The 13,523-nt window shown below is 41.2% G+C and overlaps 1 protein-coding gene across 1 annotated transcript; it reads left to right on the top strand.

The window, feature by feature from the left end:
* Positions 1–3,537: 3,537 nt before the first annotated feature.
* On the top strand, positions 3,538–13,292 carry LOC133477528 (beta-2-glycoprotein 1-like). Its single transcript, XM_061772370.1, has 8 exons — positions 3,538–3,843; positions 4,398–4,574; positions 7,614–7,710; positions 9,947–10,023; positions 10,484–10,669; positions 12,090–12,269; positions 12,725–12,922; positions 13,122–13,292. Exons 1-8 carry the CDS (start codon positions 3,585–3,587, stop codon positions 13,184–13,186), a joined length of 1,239 nt encoding a protein of 412 aa, XP_061628354.1. The 5' UTR covers positions 3,538–3,584; the 3' UTR covers positions 13,187–13,292.
* The last annotated feature ends 231 nt before the right edge of the window (positions 13,293–13,523 follow it).

Genomic DNA, 13,523 nt, shown 5'->3' with positions numbered 1-13,523 from the left:
GCCCAGCTGTCATCAGGCAGGAGGCGGGGTACACCCTGAACTGGTTGCCAGCCAATCGCAGGACACATAGAAACAAACAACCATTCGCACTCACAGTCATGCCTACGGGCAATTTAGAGTCTCCAATTAATGCATGTTTTCGGGATGTGGGAGGAAACCGGAGTGCCCGGAGAAAACCCACGCAGGCACGGGGAGAACATGCAAACTCCACACAGGCGGGGACGGGGATTGAACCCCGCACCTCAGAACTGTGAGGCTGACGCTCTAACCAGTCGTCCACCGTGCCGCCACTTTCCAAACTCATAGATGTCAATTACTTTATTTCTCGACTGTCCTGGAATTTTTTTGGATCGTGAAATTTTGTTGCAGCTTTTTTAGATCTTTTGTCCGACTTGATTTTGTCGGGACAGATGCTGTTTCAGTGATTTATTGATTGAACAGGTCTGGAGGTAATCAGGCTTAGGTGTGATCAGTTAAAAATAACCAAAACATTTTGATTAGCCACAATTATTCATGACTTAACAAGGGGGTAATTACTTTCTCACATAGAGCTAGGTAATTGAAATTATTTTTTTTGCCTTAATAAATGAAATCACCGTCTCTGGTTGTGACTCTAATTTGATTTGCAATAAACCACCGTACGAGAGTAAAAACAATCAATCAGAGAAAGAAGGAGTGACTTACAAAGTGTCAATCATTTGTTGTGTTCTCACAGGCACACTCAGAGCAGGCACACCTAAAAAAATACAACTTAAAACCAATAACATTGAGTGTTATAGTAACATTCCATTACGAATAATGGGAATGGTTTTTCTGGGATAACAAGGAAACAGGTCAGGGTGAGGCAATAGTGGACGACAAATGATTTACACCGCATAAGTCATGCCTTCTGTTTCTGATTGTTTGTTTTCCTCAGGTGCAGTGGTTTCTTGCAACTCAATTTAGAGGTATAAAATGTTTTTTTTTAAAAAGGATGAAATAAATTGTCCTCTTACTCTGGACTGGCCGAGTACTGAGGAAGAACAGAGTAACATAAAAAAATAATATTTGGATTTCGGTACCAGTATTTATTTATTTTTTTTAAAGGTTAAAGGCACGGTAAATGACTGGTTATCACATCTGCCTCACAATTCTGAGGACCCAGGTTCGAATCGGGCCTCGCCTGTGTGCAGTTTGCATGTTCTCCCTGTGCCTGAGTGCGTTTTCTCTGGGTACTCCAGTTTCCTCCCACATTCCAAAAACATGCAAGGTAGGTTAATTGAAGACTCTAAATTGCCCGTAGGTGTGAATGTGAGTGCGAATGGTTGTTTGTTTCAATGTACCCTGCGAGTGGCTGGCGACCAGTTCAGGGTGTACCCCGCCTCTCGCCCGAAGATAGCTGGGATAGGCTCCAGCAGCCCGTGACCCTGGTGAGGATAAGCAGTACAGAAGATGGATGGAAAATAACATTTTGCTTAGAGCTCCACTGAGGTAAGAAGTCATCAGAAAATAAATACTCAAGTACAGATACCTGAAAAATTGTTTTGAGTACTAAAGTCTTTCGTTCGTTACATTGAGTCGAATGGTGCAAGACTTTTATTTTGAAGACAAACATGTTTGTCAATGGTATAAACACTTGATTCTGCTATGTTCCTACTCAAGTTTCCTATTGTCAAGTCTTGGGGTGGGGACGCGGACCACGGTCCTGTCCTGGGAGTGTTGCATGAGGTCGCCATCGTGTGGAAAATTTGAGAATTACATTGTTAGTGGCACAATATACAAACATTTTCATGGGTGTCAATGTGAGTGCAAATGGTTGTTTGTATCTACAGTAGAGACATAAAGTATAGGAGTGCCCTAAGATTGACCAGTCGAGGGTGTACACCGCCTCTCGCCCAAAGTCAGCTGGGGCAGGCTCCCTATTAAGGATAAGCACTATTAAAAAAAACATGAATGGATGGCTGGAAATACCTGACAGTATTTTAGAAAGGGCTGCATGGTAGCCAAATGGTTAGCGCATCAGACTCACAGATGTAGGTATGTGTCCTGTCTCCGGTATTTCTGTGCGGAGTTTGCATATTCTTCCTGAGCTTCCATCGTTTTTACGGCTACGTCGACTCCCCCGCACATTCCATAAACATGTAGGTTAAGTTGACTTAAGACACTAAATTGTCCTTACTCTAGGTATGAATGGGAGTTTGAATGGTTGTTGGTCTATATTGTGTGTGCTCTCTGATTGGCTATTGACCAGTAAGCACGAACGGAAACGGATGGATGAATGGATGGATGGATTAACAGTATCATCCATCCATCCATCCATTTTCTACACCGCTTATCCTCACTAGGCTCGCAGGTATGCTGGAGCCTATCCCAGCTAACTTTGGGCGAGACAGGGTACACCCTTAACTGGTCGCCAGCCAATCGCAGGGCACATATAAACAAACCACCATTCACACTCACATTCACAACTACGGGCAATTTAGAGTCTTCAATCAACCTACCATGCCTTTTTTGGCATGTGGGAGGAAACCAGAGTACCCGGAGAAAACCCACACAGGCACAGGGAGAACATGCAAACTCCACAAGGGCGAGGCCGGATTTGAACCCTGGTCCTCAGAACGGCGAGGCAGATGTGCTAAGCAGTCATCCATCGTGTAACAGTATCAATTGTCCAATTTTATTTCCACAAGTGTTATTTGACAGCAGCATATGTGTTGTAAGAAAAATGTGTGGTGATGGGTCATTAAGTTATTAACGTACTGTATTGTTTTTTTCTTGTTATCATTAGTTAGTTTTTTCAGCAACAGTTATTGTGACCATTCACCACCTTCCCTCCTGGAATCTTGTGGGACTGTGGACCAAAAACAACAACATATACTTCAATCATTATAATGATATCAACAATCCAAACATACGTATTTACAGTGGGTACGGAAAGTACTCAGACCCCCTTAAATTTTTCACTTTGTTATATTGCAGCCATTTGCTAAAATCATTTACCGGTAAGTTAATTTTTTTCCCTCATTAAATGTACAACCCAAATTTCAATGAAGTTGGGACGTTGTGTTAAACAAATAAAAACAGAATACAAAGATTTGCAAACCATGTTCAACCTATATTTAACTGAATACACGACAAAGACATCTAATGTTCAAACTGATGAACTTTGTTTTTAGCAAATAATCATTAACTTAGAATTTTATGGCTGCAACACGATTTAACAAGATTTTAACAATTCTGTTTTTTTATGTCAATAAGGGGTGCCGTGTGTTCATTGAGGGGAAATAAAATGATTTTTGCAAGTGGCTGCAATATAAGAGTAAAAAAATTAAGGGGGTCTGAATACTTTCCGTACCCATTGCATAACAGTGTTGCAAAAAAGGGGCAAGTCCACAGAGCTTCCAGTAACACAAATTTCACTGCATTTTTTCTGGATCAGGTGACTCACAATCACTGTTTGAGTTCATCCCAAATGTATTTGGGGGGGGGGTCAAGTTCTTCTACACCAAACCTCACCTAAGCATCCCTTTATGGACCAAGCTTTCCTCAAACTGTTCTTACGAGGTTGGAAACATCACCAGTCTTGTGAATATGAAGAATTACAGATGTTTGTGAGTGACTTGCTGACAGGGGCCTCAAAACCAGAGGATCCTCCGTTAGGAACTCGTGCACTTCTCTTATCTGTTTACTTTTGGAGAAGCACAAACATCAGTAACAAAGTCAACAGGCATTCCAGAAAGTGTACTGGTCACCACAGGAAAGACACCACGAATTCCTGCACTTTCTTCCTCAGGATGGAACACATTTTCAATGTGCTGCTTCTCGGCACATTTTTTACGCTTGTGACAGCACAAGAAGGCAACGGTATTTACATTTTCATGTCACTAATGATGCCCGTTTTGTTTTTGCTAACCTAATGACTGATTGTAGATGAACGCTAATACTAACTAAGCAACCAATTTACTATATAACATTGAGCAATAGCATGGCTATACATAGTGGTAAATGTGGTTATTATGGCTGCCTCATAGTCGAAAGATTCTGGGCTTGAGTCTCAGCTTAGGCTGTCTGTGTGGAGTTTGCATGTTCTCCGTGTGATTGTGTTGGTTTTCTCCTTAATCCAAGATTCCAAAACATGCGTGTTTGGTTAACTGAAGACTGAATTATTGGTGTGGATGTGAATGACTGCTCGTTTGTCAATGTTTTTCCCTGCGATTGACTGGCGAGGGGTGACCAGTCCAGGGTGTACTGTGACTCTCACTCAAAGTCAGCTGGAATAGGCTCCAGCTCCCCCGAGACCCTAAATGAGGACAAGCACTAAGCCAAACAGGATTACTGGAGTAATAACCCAAATGGTTATCAACACTTGCTGTATGTTTTTCGTCAGTCAATCACTAATTGTGTGTTTGTCGTTGCAGTATGTTTAATGCCTGAGTTGGATGCCAACATTGAAACAGTGAATCAGCAGAGGTACTTTGGCCCCGGTGCAGAGTTAGCACTGACTTGTAAACTGGGATACACGTCCATGTTGGGCCCTCGGAAAATTGTATGTACTGAGAATGGAGATTGGACTGGAACCAAATTCATGTGCATTGGTGAGTCTCAGTTAATTGTTATTTAATGTGACCGCAAATGTACACATTTCCTTGATTTCCACCCCCCCCCCCCCCCCAACAAAACAATTCTAGGCAGGGAATAGTTGGTGTCTTAATTAGATCACTCCACACAGGGCTTTCAGCACTATTTTTATTAATAGTGATACTAATAAGTAATGATAGTGTTTGTAGTTGATATGCTCGTAGTGTTTTTAAGAAAGTAATTAATGTGGTTATTTTTTAAACTGCATAAAGTTAGTTAGTCAAAGAATTCCGTACCGGATAGAATTAACAACGTCTGCCACCAGCGTCGTTAACCTACAGGGCACCGGTGGAAATTCAGCTACTGACGAAAGAGAGGCAAAAAGACAGTTCTTGGGTAGAAATAAACAAAAGCCTAGAATGTTAGAAATATATCAGGAAAAGCGAGGAAGTTGTTTGGCAAGATTATTAGGAGAAAGGTAGACATATTGTGTGACCAGGAGAGCAGGTGGAAAAGCAGTAAGGTTAGAAGCAGGGTTCAAAGTATTTGACCTTATTGTAGATGGGAAGAGAAATGTAGTAGGAATTGTTTTAAAGGAAGTGTTGGTTAAGAATGTCCTGGAGGTAAAAAGTGTCATATCAACTGAAATTTTAAATTGAGGGTGTTATGTTTAATGCAATTAGAAAGGAACTTGGAGGGACAGATGGTGGTAGACTTTGCAAAAAGGATGCAAATGGCTGTAGTGAACACTTTTTTCCCCCCAGAAGAGACAGGAACATAGGGTGACCTACAAGAGCGGCGGTAGAAGCACACAGGTGGATTACATCTTGTGCAGACGATCTAATCTGAAGAAGGTTACTGACTGTTAAGTAGTGGTAGGGGAGATTGTGGCTACACAGCATAGGATGGTGGTCTGTAAGATGACTCTGGTGGTGGGGAGGAAGATTAAGAAAAAGGCAGAGCAGAGAACCATGTAGTGGAAGCTGAGAGGAATAGTGTTGCGCGGCTTTTCGAGAAGAGACGAAAAAGGCTCTTGGTGGACAAGAGGAGCTTCCAGAAGACTGGACCAATACAGCCAAGGAGATTAAAGAGACAGCCAGGAGAGTACTTGGTGTATCATCTGGTACAAAAGGGGAGAAGGAGACTTGGAGGTGGAACAAAGTGCAGGAAAGCATACAAGGTTAGCTAGGAAGAAGAGTGACACAGAGGACCAAGGAGAGGAGAATACACAGATGCGACAGGGCGAAGGTAGAGGTGGAAAAGGTCAAACAAGAGGCATATGATGACATGTTGAACACTAAATAAGGAGAAAACAATATATACAGGTTGGCCAGACAGAGGTATCGAGATGGGAAGGATATGCAGCATGTTAGAGTGATGGCTAGAGATGAAAATGTGTTGATTGGTGCCAGTAGTATGCTGAATAGATGGAAAGAATACTTTGAGAAGTTGATGAATGAGATAAATGAAAGAAGGAAGAGTAGAGGCAAGTGTGGAAGACCAGAAAGTAGCAGTGATGAGTAAGGGTGTGGGGGCAGGGGGTCAGAAAGGAAGAAAAAGGCAGTTGGTTCTGATGACATAGCTGTGGAGCTATTGAAGCAGGTTCTTCAACAGAATTCTAGCAGGTGAGGAGTTGGCACAGGAATGGAGGAAAGGTGTGCTGATGCTCATTTTTAAGAACAAGGGTGATGTGCAGAGCTGTGGGAACTATAGATTAATAAAGCTGATGAGCCACACAATGAAGTTACGGGAAAGAGTAGTGGAGGCTAGACTCAGGACAGAAGTGAGTATTTGTGAGCAACAGTATGGTTTCATGCCTAGAAAGAGTACCACTGATGCATTATTGGCCTTGAGGGTGCTGATGGAGAAGTACAGAGAATGTCAGAGGGAGCTGCATTGTGTCTTTGGATATCTTGAGAAAGGTTATGACAGGGAACAGAGAAGGAACTGTGGTAGTGCATGAATGAGTCTGGAGTAGCAGAGAATTATGTTAGAATAGTACAGGACATGTATGAGGGCAGCAGAACGGTGGTGAGGTGTGCTGTAGGCGTGACAGAGGAATTTAAGGTGGAGGTGGGACTGCATCAAGGATCAGATGACTGATCTGCAGTCAAAACACAGAGCAGGTGGAGGAACATTTAGAAAGGTGGAGGCATGGGCTGGAAAGGAGACGAATGAAGATTAGTCAAAGTAAGACAATATACTGTAAGTGCATGAATGAGAGGGGTGGAGAAGGAAGAGTGGGTATACATGGAGAAGAGATGGTGACAAAGTAGGACTTTAAATACTTAGGGGCAACAGTCCAGCACAATGGTGAGTGTGGTAAGGAGGTGAAGAAACAGGTCCAAGCAGGTTGGACCTGCTTGGACCTGTCATTTACATTAATAACTTAATAACAGCCAAGGTTAGATGTTTTGGAAACAGAGAGCGCAAACTTCAATGGTTTGGACACATCCAGAGGAGAGATAGTGAGAATATATGAGGATGGAACTGCCAGGCAAGAGACCTCCAGGGTTGACCTAAGAGAAGGTTGATTAATGTAGTGACAGAAGACATGAGGTCAGTAGGTGTTAGAGAGGAGGATACAGAAGAAGGGCTTACATGGAAAAGGATTAAGCGCTTTGGTGACCCCTAACGGGACAAGCTGAAAGAAAAGACTTGTTGAGAATCAGACACTTTTTATTAAGTACCCTTGCACACAAATGAGGTCCACTATAAAAATAAAACTGCCTTTGCAAAGAATAATGCTCATATTTATTGACACAGTCAGATAAATTATGTTTAATATAATTTTGACTTCCATTATTACTGTATATTGTTTTTCACAATTCATGTACATACAGATTCAACAATATGTATCACTGTCACTTTTTGCCATAATTATTCTGAGCTGACTAATTAGTTCTACACTTCCAAAATAAATTGTTTAAAATCAAGTTCAATGTTGATTTTAGTTTGATGGTTAATTCTGATCCACTGTTCTTTAGTCATTGAAAATGTAGTAAATCAGTATACAGACTCTCTATTACACAGTAATACTGTATTCTATCTTGTAGCAAAACGTTGTCCTTATCCTGACCCACTGTCCAATGGAGAACTGCACTATGAGGATACGGTGTACCAGAGTATAATCAACTATACGTGTCATGAGGGGTAAAGTGAGAACTTCTTGTTGAATTCCACTGAAGGACATGTAAGAAAGGAAGCTAGTAAATGGTAATGTTGCTATGCACGCCAAGTCATTAAAAGGGTAGGTTGAAGACAATTACCGCCCCAACCCTGTTTACAAAGTTGTTAACTATACAGACCCTTTCCCAAAAATTGGAATATCATGAAAAAGTTTATTTCCATAATTCCATTCAAAAAGTGAAACTTTCATAGATTATAGATAGATTCAGGGCCCACAATCTAACCAATTTCAAGTATTTGTTTATTTTTACATCCATTTTACTTCCAGCTCATAAAACTTGAAAAATTTGATTACTGTGAAGAAATCATTTACTCCTCAGGTTTTTTTAGAGAAAGTAAAAAAAAAATTAAGGTCACATTAAAAATCAATCAATATATGTTAATCTTCAATACTTGGTTGGGAATCCCTTTGCTTTAATAACTCCCTCGATGCGCCGTGGCATTGAGGCAATCAGCCTGTGGCATTGCCTGGGAGTTATGGAAGCCCAGATTTCCTTGATACTTGCTGCCAGTTTGTTGTTTTTGAGTCTGGTGGCCCTCATTTTCCTCTTGATAATACCCCATAGATTCTCAACAGTCCGGTGAGTTGGTTGGCCAGTCAAGCACTGTGACGGTATGGGCATCAAACCAGGTTTTGGTGCTCCTGGCGGTATGGGCAGGGGCCAGGTCCTGCCGGAAGATGAAATCTGCATCTCCATACAGATCCTCAGCAGAAGGAATCATGAAGTCCTGTAAAACATTCTGGTAGACTGTTGCGGTGACTTTGGATTTAAGAAAGCAGAGTTTACCAACAACTGCACTGGACATTGCACCCCAAATCATGACTGACTGTGGATATTTCACATTGGACTTCAAGCAGCTTTGGTTCTGTTCTTCACTAGTCTTCCTCCAAACCCTTGGACTTTGATTCCCAAATGAAACGACACTTTACTTTCATTGGAAAAGAGGACCTTGGAGCACAGTCCAGTCCTTCTCCTTGGCCGAGTTGAGACACTTCCTACGTAGGCTCAGGCTCAGACGTGGCTTGACCTGAGGAACCAGACTGTTGTAGCCCATCTCCCGGATGAGTCTGAATGTGGGGTTTTTTGAAGCTGTGACTCCTGCCTCATTCCACTCTTTCTGGATCTCCTCTGTTTGATAATTCATTGACGCCCACGGTCATCTTTTGTTGGTGCATCTTCTCCTGACGCATTTTGTCCTTCCACTAGACTTTTCATTGATATGCTTGGACACAGCACTCTGTGAACAGCCAGCCTCCTTAGCCATGACCTTTTTTGCTTACCCATCCTATGGAGGGTATCAATGGTAGTCTTCTGGCCAGTTGTCAAGTCTGCAGTCTTCCCCATATTGAACCCAACTGAGACAATGGAACCAAACTGAAGCAATTTAATGACACCTGGGGAAACCTGTGCAGGTGCTTTGAGTTTAGTAGATGATTAGTGTCTTACACTCAGTTTAAAACATTAATGACCTGCAAAATTTGGGCAGATTTCTTCACAGTATTCAAATTTTTTGAATTCCTGATTTCGTGGGTTTTACGAGCTGTAAACCCAATTTATGTAAAAATAAACACTCAAAATTGTTTAAATTGTTGGCCCCGAATCTAAAAAGGTTTAACATTTTGAATGCATTATGGAAATAAACTTTTCCATGATATTAAATTTTTTTGGAAAGGGTCTGTACTAAGCAACCTCAGTAAACTTTACTCAATTGAATTCAGAGGAACCTTCAAAGTTGACCACATTCTCTTGTAACAGATACTGTACAATAAAACGAAATAGAAAATAAATTAAAATGTCTAACCAATTGATCATGCATGAGGTGAGTTGACTCAAGTGTAAATATAGGTTAACTGCTGTACATCAAAACAGGATTATAATCATTCAATAAGTAGCCTTCACTTTGGTGTGCATGGCAGATGTGTGACTGTAATGCTCTGAGCAGTCATGACAGGTTAATCGCTTTTCTGTGTCATTTTGGGTTCTCTGCCATCACTGGTACCCTTCGGTAGAGATTACATTTCTCAATACATTGCACCTTTCCCTTTTGAGACATTCAACTTCGGAGATTACATTGTATCTAGCCTGTTGAGTTTGACTGGTAGTTAATCATTCTCCTGGTTTATCTATACTTGAAATCCAATTAAACAAATCTGGCTGTCTAAAAAATTATCAACAAATGATGTCTTTGCTCTCTATAGGTACACCCTGTCTGGACCCAACACTGTTAAATGCCAAGCAAATGGAAGATGGAGCACATCAGTACCAGAGTGCAAACGTATGTAGTCCACCATTTCCTTCCATCAATTCATTCATCTTCTGTACCGCTTATCCTCACTAGAGTTGCGGGCATGCTGGAGCCTATACCAACTATCTTTGGGCAAGAGGCGGGGTACACCCTGAACTGGATGCCAACCAATCGCAGGGCACATATAAGCAAACAACCATTAGCACTCACATTTACACTTACGGACAATTTATAGTCTTCAATTAACCTACCGTGCATGTTTTTGGAATGTGGGATGAAACCGCAGTGCCTGGAGAAAACCCACGCAGGCACTGGGAGAACATGCAAACTCCACACAGAGGAGGCTGGATTTGAACGGGTCCTCAGAACTGTGAGCCAGATGTGCTAACCAGTTGTCCACTGTGCCACATTCAAAACCATTTCAGTATTTGTACATAGAATTAATTGGCAAATATAGTCGTACAGAACTGTCCATGTTTTCGTCTTGCAGCGGTGTCCTGTGGTCTTGCTCCAATCCCAAAGTTTGGTCTTATCAGTTTCAACAAGAAGGTCAGCGAAAACACTTATTTTGGCACCCATGGGACATATAAGTGCCTGCCTCCATACGTCCTCTTTGGAAACGCTCATGCAGAGTGCACTGCCAGCGGCAACTGGACCAAGACACCCGAATGTCAAGGTATAGTAAGTGCCAATTAGCAGATAAATTCGATTTTTTTTTTAATAAATAAAAAATAGCCTTCATTGACTATAAAGAGCATGCCAGTGTGAATTTATAAAAAAAAAAAAAAGTGACAAGAAAATGGAAAACACGAACTGACTAAAGTAGGTGGCTGAAGAGCCATGGGAGGAAGAAACAAACCAACCAAAATTATCTACACAACGTACAGCAAAACTAACACAAAGCCACAGTGGTTCTACTTAAAGGTGCGAACGGAAGACGAGAAGTACTACAGGCAGGAAGAAGGGGTACTAGGTAACAAGCACAAGAGTATACAAAAATACTATGGCATTGGCAACAATCACTAAGTATCTTCCTCCCGTGTGTCCTGCATCAAAATGCCCTGCTGATTATGATGGGGTGCAGGTGTGACGCAGGTGCCTCCACCCACTGACACTCCCCAAGGAAACTACAACAACTCATACAGTGACTCTTACTTTTCGTCAACGGGGGGTTTGGGAAAAAAAAAAAAGTACGGGGGCTGAAAATCGGTTTTAGATGGGCTCAGACAAGAAAACTACAGCGTTAATACAATAACAATTTTTTTTGGGAGGGGGGGCTTGAGAAGTTTTTAGGAGGGCTTCAGCCACTCTAAAATATGCCTACCAACATCCGTCATTTACCCAATGGCAAATGATAAGGGCCGATTATTGTCCAACTTTTGGAATAAATGTTGAAAACAAACCAAAGAAAAGCAAAACACAGATGTCGAGCAAGTCCCTTAATGCTTGGAAGTGAGGTCTCCCAAGATAAGCTGTTTTTCAATCCATCCAACCAGTCTCAATACCACTTATCCTGTTCAGGGTCACGGGGGACTGGAGCCTGTCCCAGCAGACGTCGGGCGAAAGGCGGACTACACCCTGAACTGGTCGCCAGTCAGTCGCAGTGCACATATATACACGGACAACCATTCACACTCACATTCGCACAGTCGCTGAGTGGGAAACTGAAACCACGCTGCCTGCACCAAAGTTAGGGGAATGTACCACTACACAATCAGTGACTGCTTTTTATTCCCTTCAGGCTTTTTTCATGTTCTTTAGGAATAGTATGTGTCTCCTGCTCTCCATAAAGTGAGTAAAAAGAAAACATGCCAAATAAAAAACATAATACACAATATCATCCATCCCTTGCATTGAGAGCGACCTATGTAATTCCAAAACCAAGTCAAAAACAACCAAATGACATGTAGATTGCAGACTCTGATATGGTTCAGTGTGCTGGTGAGGGCTGACTGTATAGTTGGATTTGACCATTTTGGGGTTTTCTGACTGTTAATTCTTGCAAGAAATTTGAGTATATTTATTAAATTTGATCACTGATTCAAAAGAATGCTTTCATCATCAATATTAATCTATGTGATACAAAATCTTTCCAGTGGTCACGTGCCCTCCACCAGAGAACATTTTCCATGGTTACATGTCCAGCAACGACCAGCGAAATTACGAATTCATGGAGACAGTGCAGTATGGATGCAATGGTGACTATGTGCTGGAAGGGACCTTCCAAATTGTTTGCCAGAAGAATGGAGATTGGTCTGAAAAACCAGCCTGTAAAGGTAGGTCAGTGTAACCATCATTTTATATTGATGCAATACATTAAGGGGTGGCACGCCTCAAGCCTTTCTATGTGGTAGTTGTGTGTTCTTCCAATATTTGCATGGGTTTTATGGGTACTTTGGCAACAATAATAATAATATGCATAATAGGTCAACTGAAGACTAAATAGCTTATAGTCGTGAATGTAAGTGTAAATGGTTGTCTATACGTGCTGTGATTTATTTTCTCTTGCTGGAAGAGAGCTGGGATAGGCTCCAGCCCACAAGGGATCCTGAAGAGGATGAGTAGTCAAAAATGGACAGAGTAGGTTATAGTCTATCAAGTGTATGTTTTATGAGGGTCTTTTGACAGTTTCATTTTTGCATTTTTTACGCATAACAATCCAAGCTATTTAACTTAATTTATGTTTACCTCATCATCATGTTTCATGTTGTGCCGTTTCTGTGACATGCAGCTCCTTGTAGCGTTGACATAAAAAGAGGAAGAATACTGTACAAAGAAAAAAAACTCTGGATTGCAGACCTCGAGCCAAACAAAGTCTTCCATAATGACATTGTATCAGTCTACTGCTTGGACAAGGTCAGGAAGTGCGGCTATGCTGTGTCAACTCAGTGCATCGATGGAAAACTAAAAATCCCTGAATGCTATGAAGGTAGTAGTGCATATGTTGGATGCATGATGTATATACATATTTATTGGCCAGACTAACAGTTGTTCAAATGCTACAAAAACTTAATTCAGAAACAATAATCGACAAAACTTTAGCAGCTCCCAAAACCTTCTTGGTGTCTTTTTTCAATTAAATTCCAAACAAGTCTATATTGCAACCAATTCTTTGTGCTTCCTTTTAGAGCCAAGCGGATTTGAGTATACCTTTCATTCTGGTTCACTTCCATCAGAAATAGAAGAGTGCTGAGATGAGAGCAGATCCGTTCTCAGATGATGATTACATCACTGTAATACCCAGAGCAATATCACAGCATTGTTCTGGTCGAAAACAATAAAGTTTTGTTCCACCTGTGTGTGATGTCTTCTGTAGAAGATTTTAATATTCAACTCTATTTTAAATTAAAACAATACAAATGTAAGTACATATATATATATATATTTATATATATATATATATATATATATATATATATATATATATATATAATTAATGCATGTTTTTGGGATGTGGGAGGAAACCGGAGTGCCCGGAGAAAACCCACGCAGGCACGGGGAGAACATGCAAACTCCACACAGGCGGGGCA

Source organism: Phyllopteryx taeniolatus, chromosome 4 (assembly GCF_024500385.1).
Source record: "Phyllopteryx taeniolatus isolate TA_2022b chromosome 4, UOR_Ptae_1.2, whole genome shotgun sequence".
Taxonomy (NCBI): Eukaryota; Metazoa; Chordata; class Actinopteri; order Syngnathiformes; family Syngnathidae; genus Phyllopteryx; species Phyllopteryx taeniolatus.
This window is presented reverse-complemented; position numbering and strand designations above follow the sequence as displayed.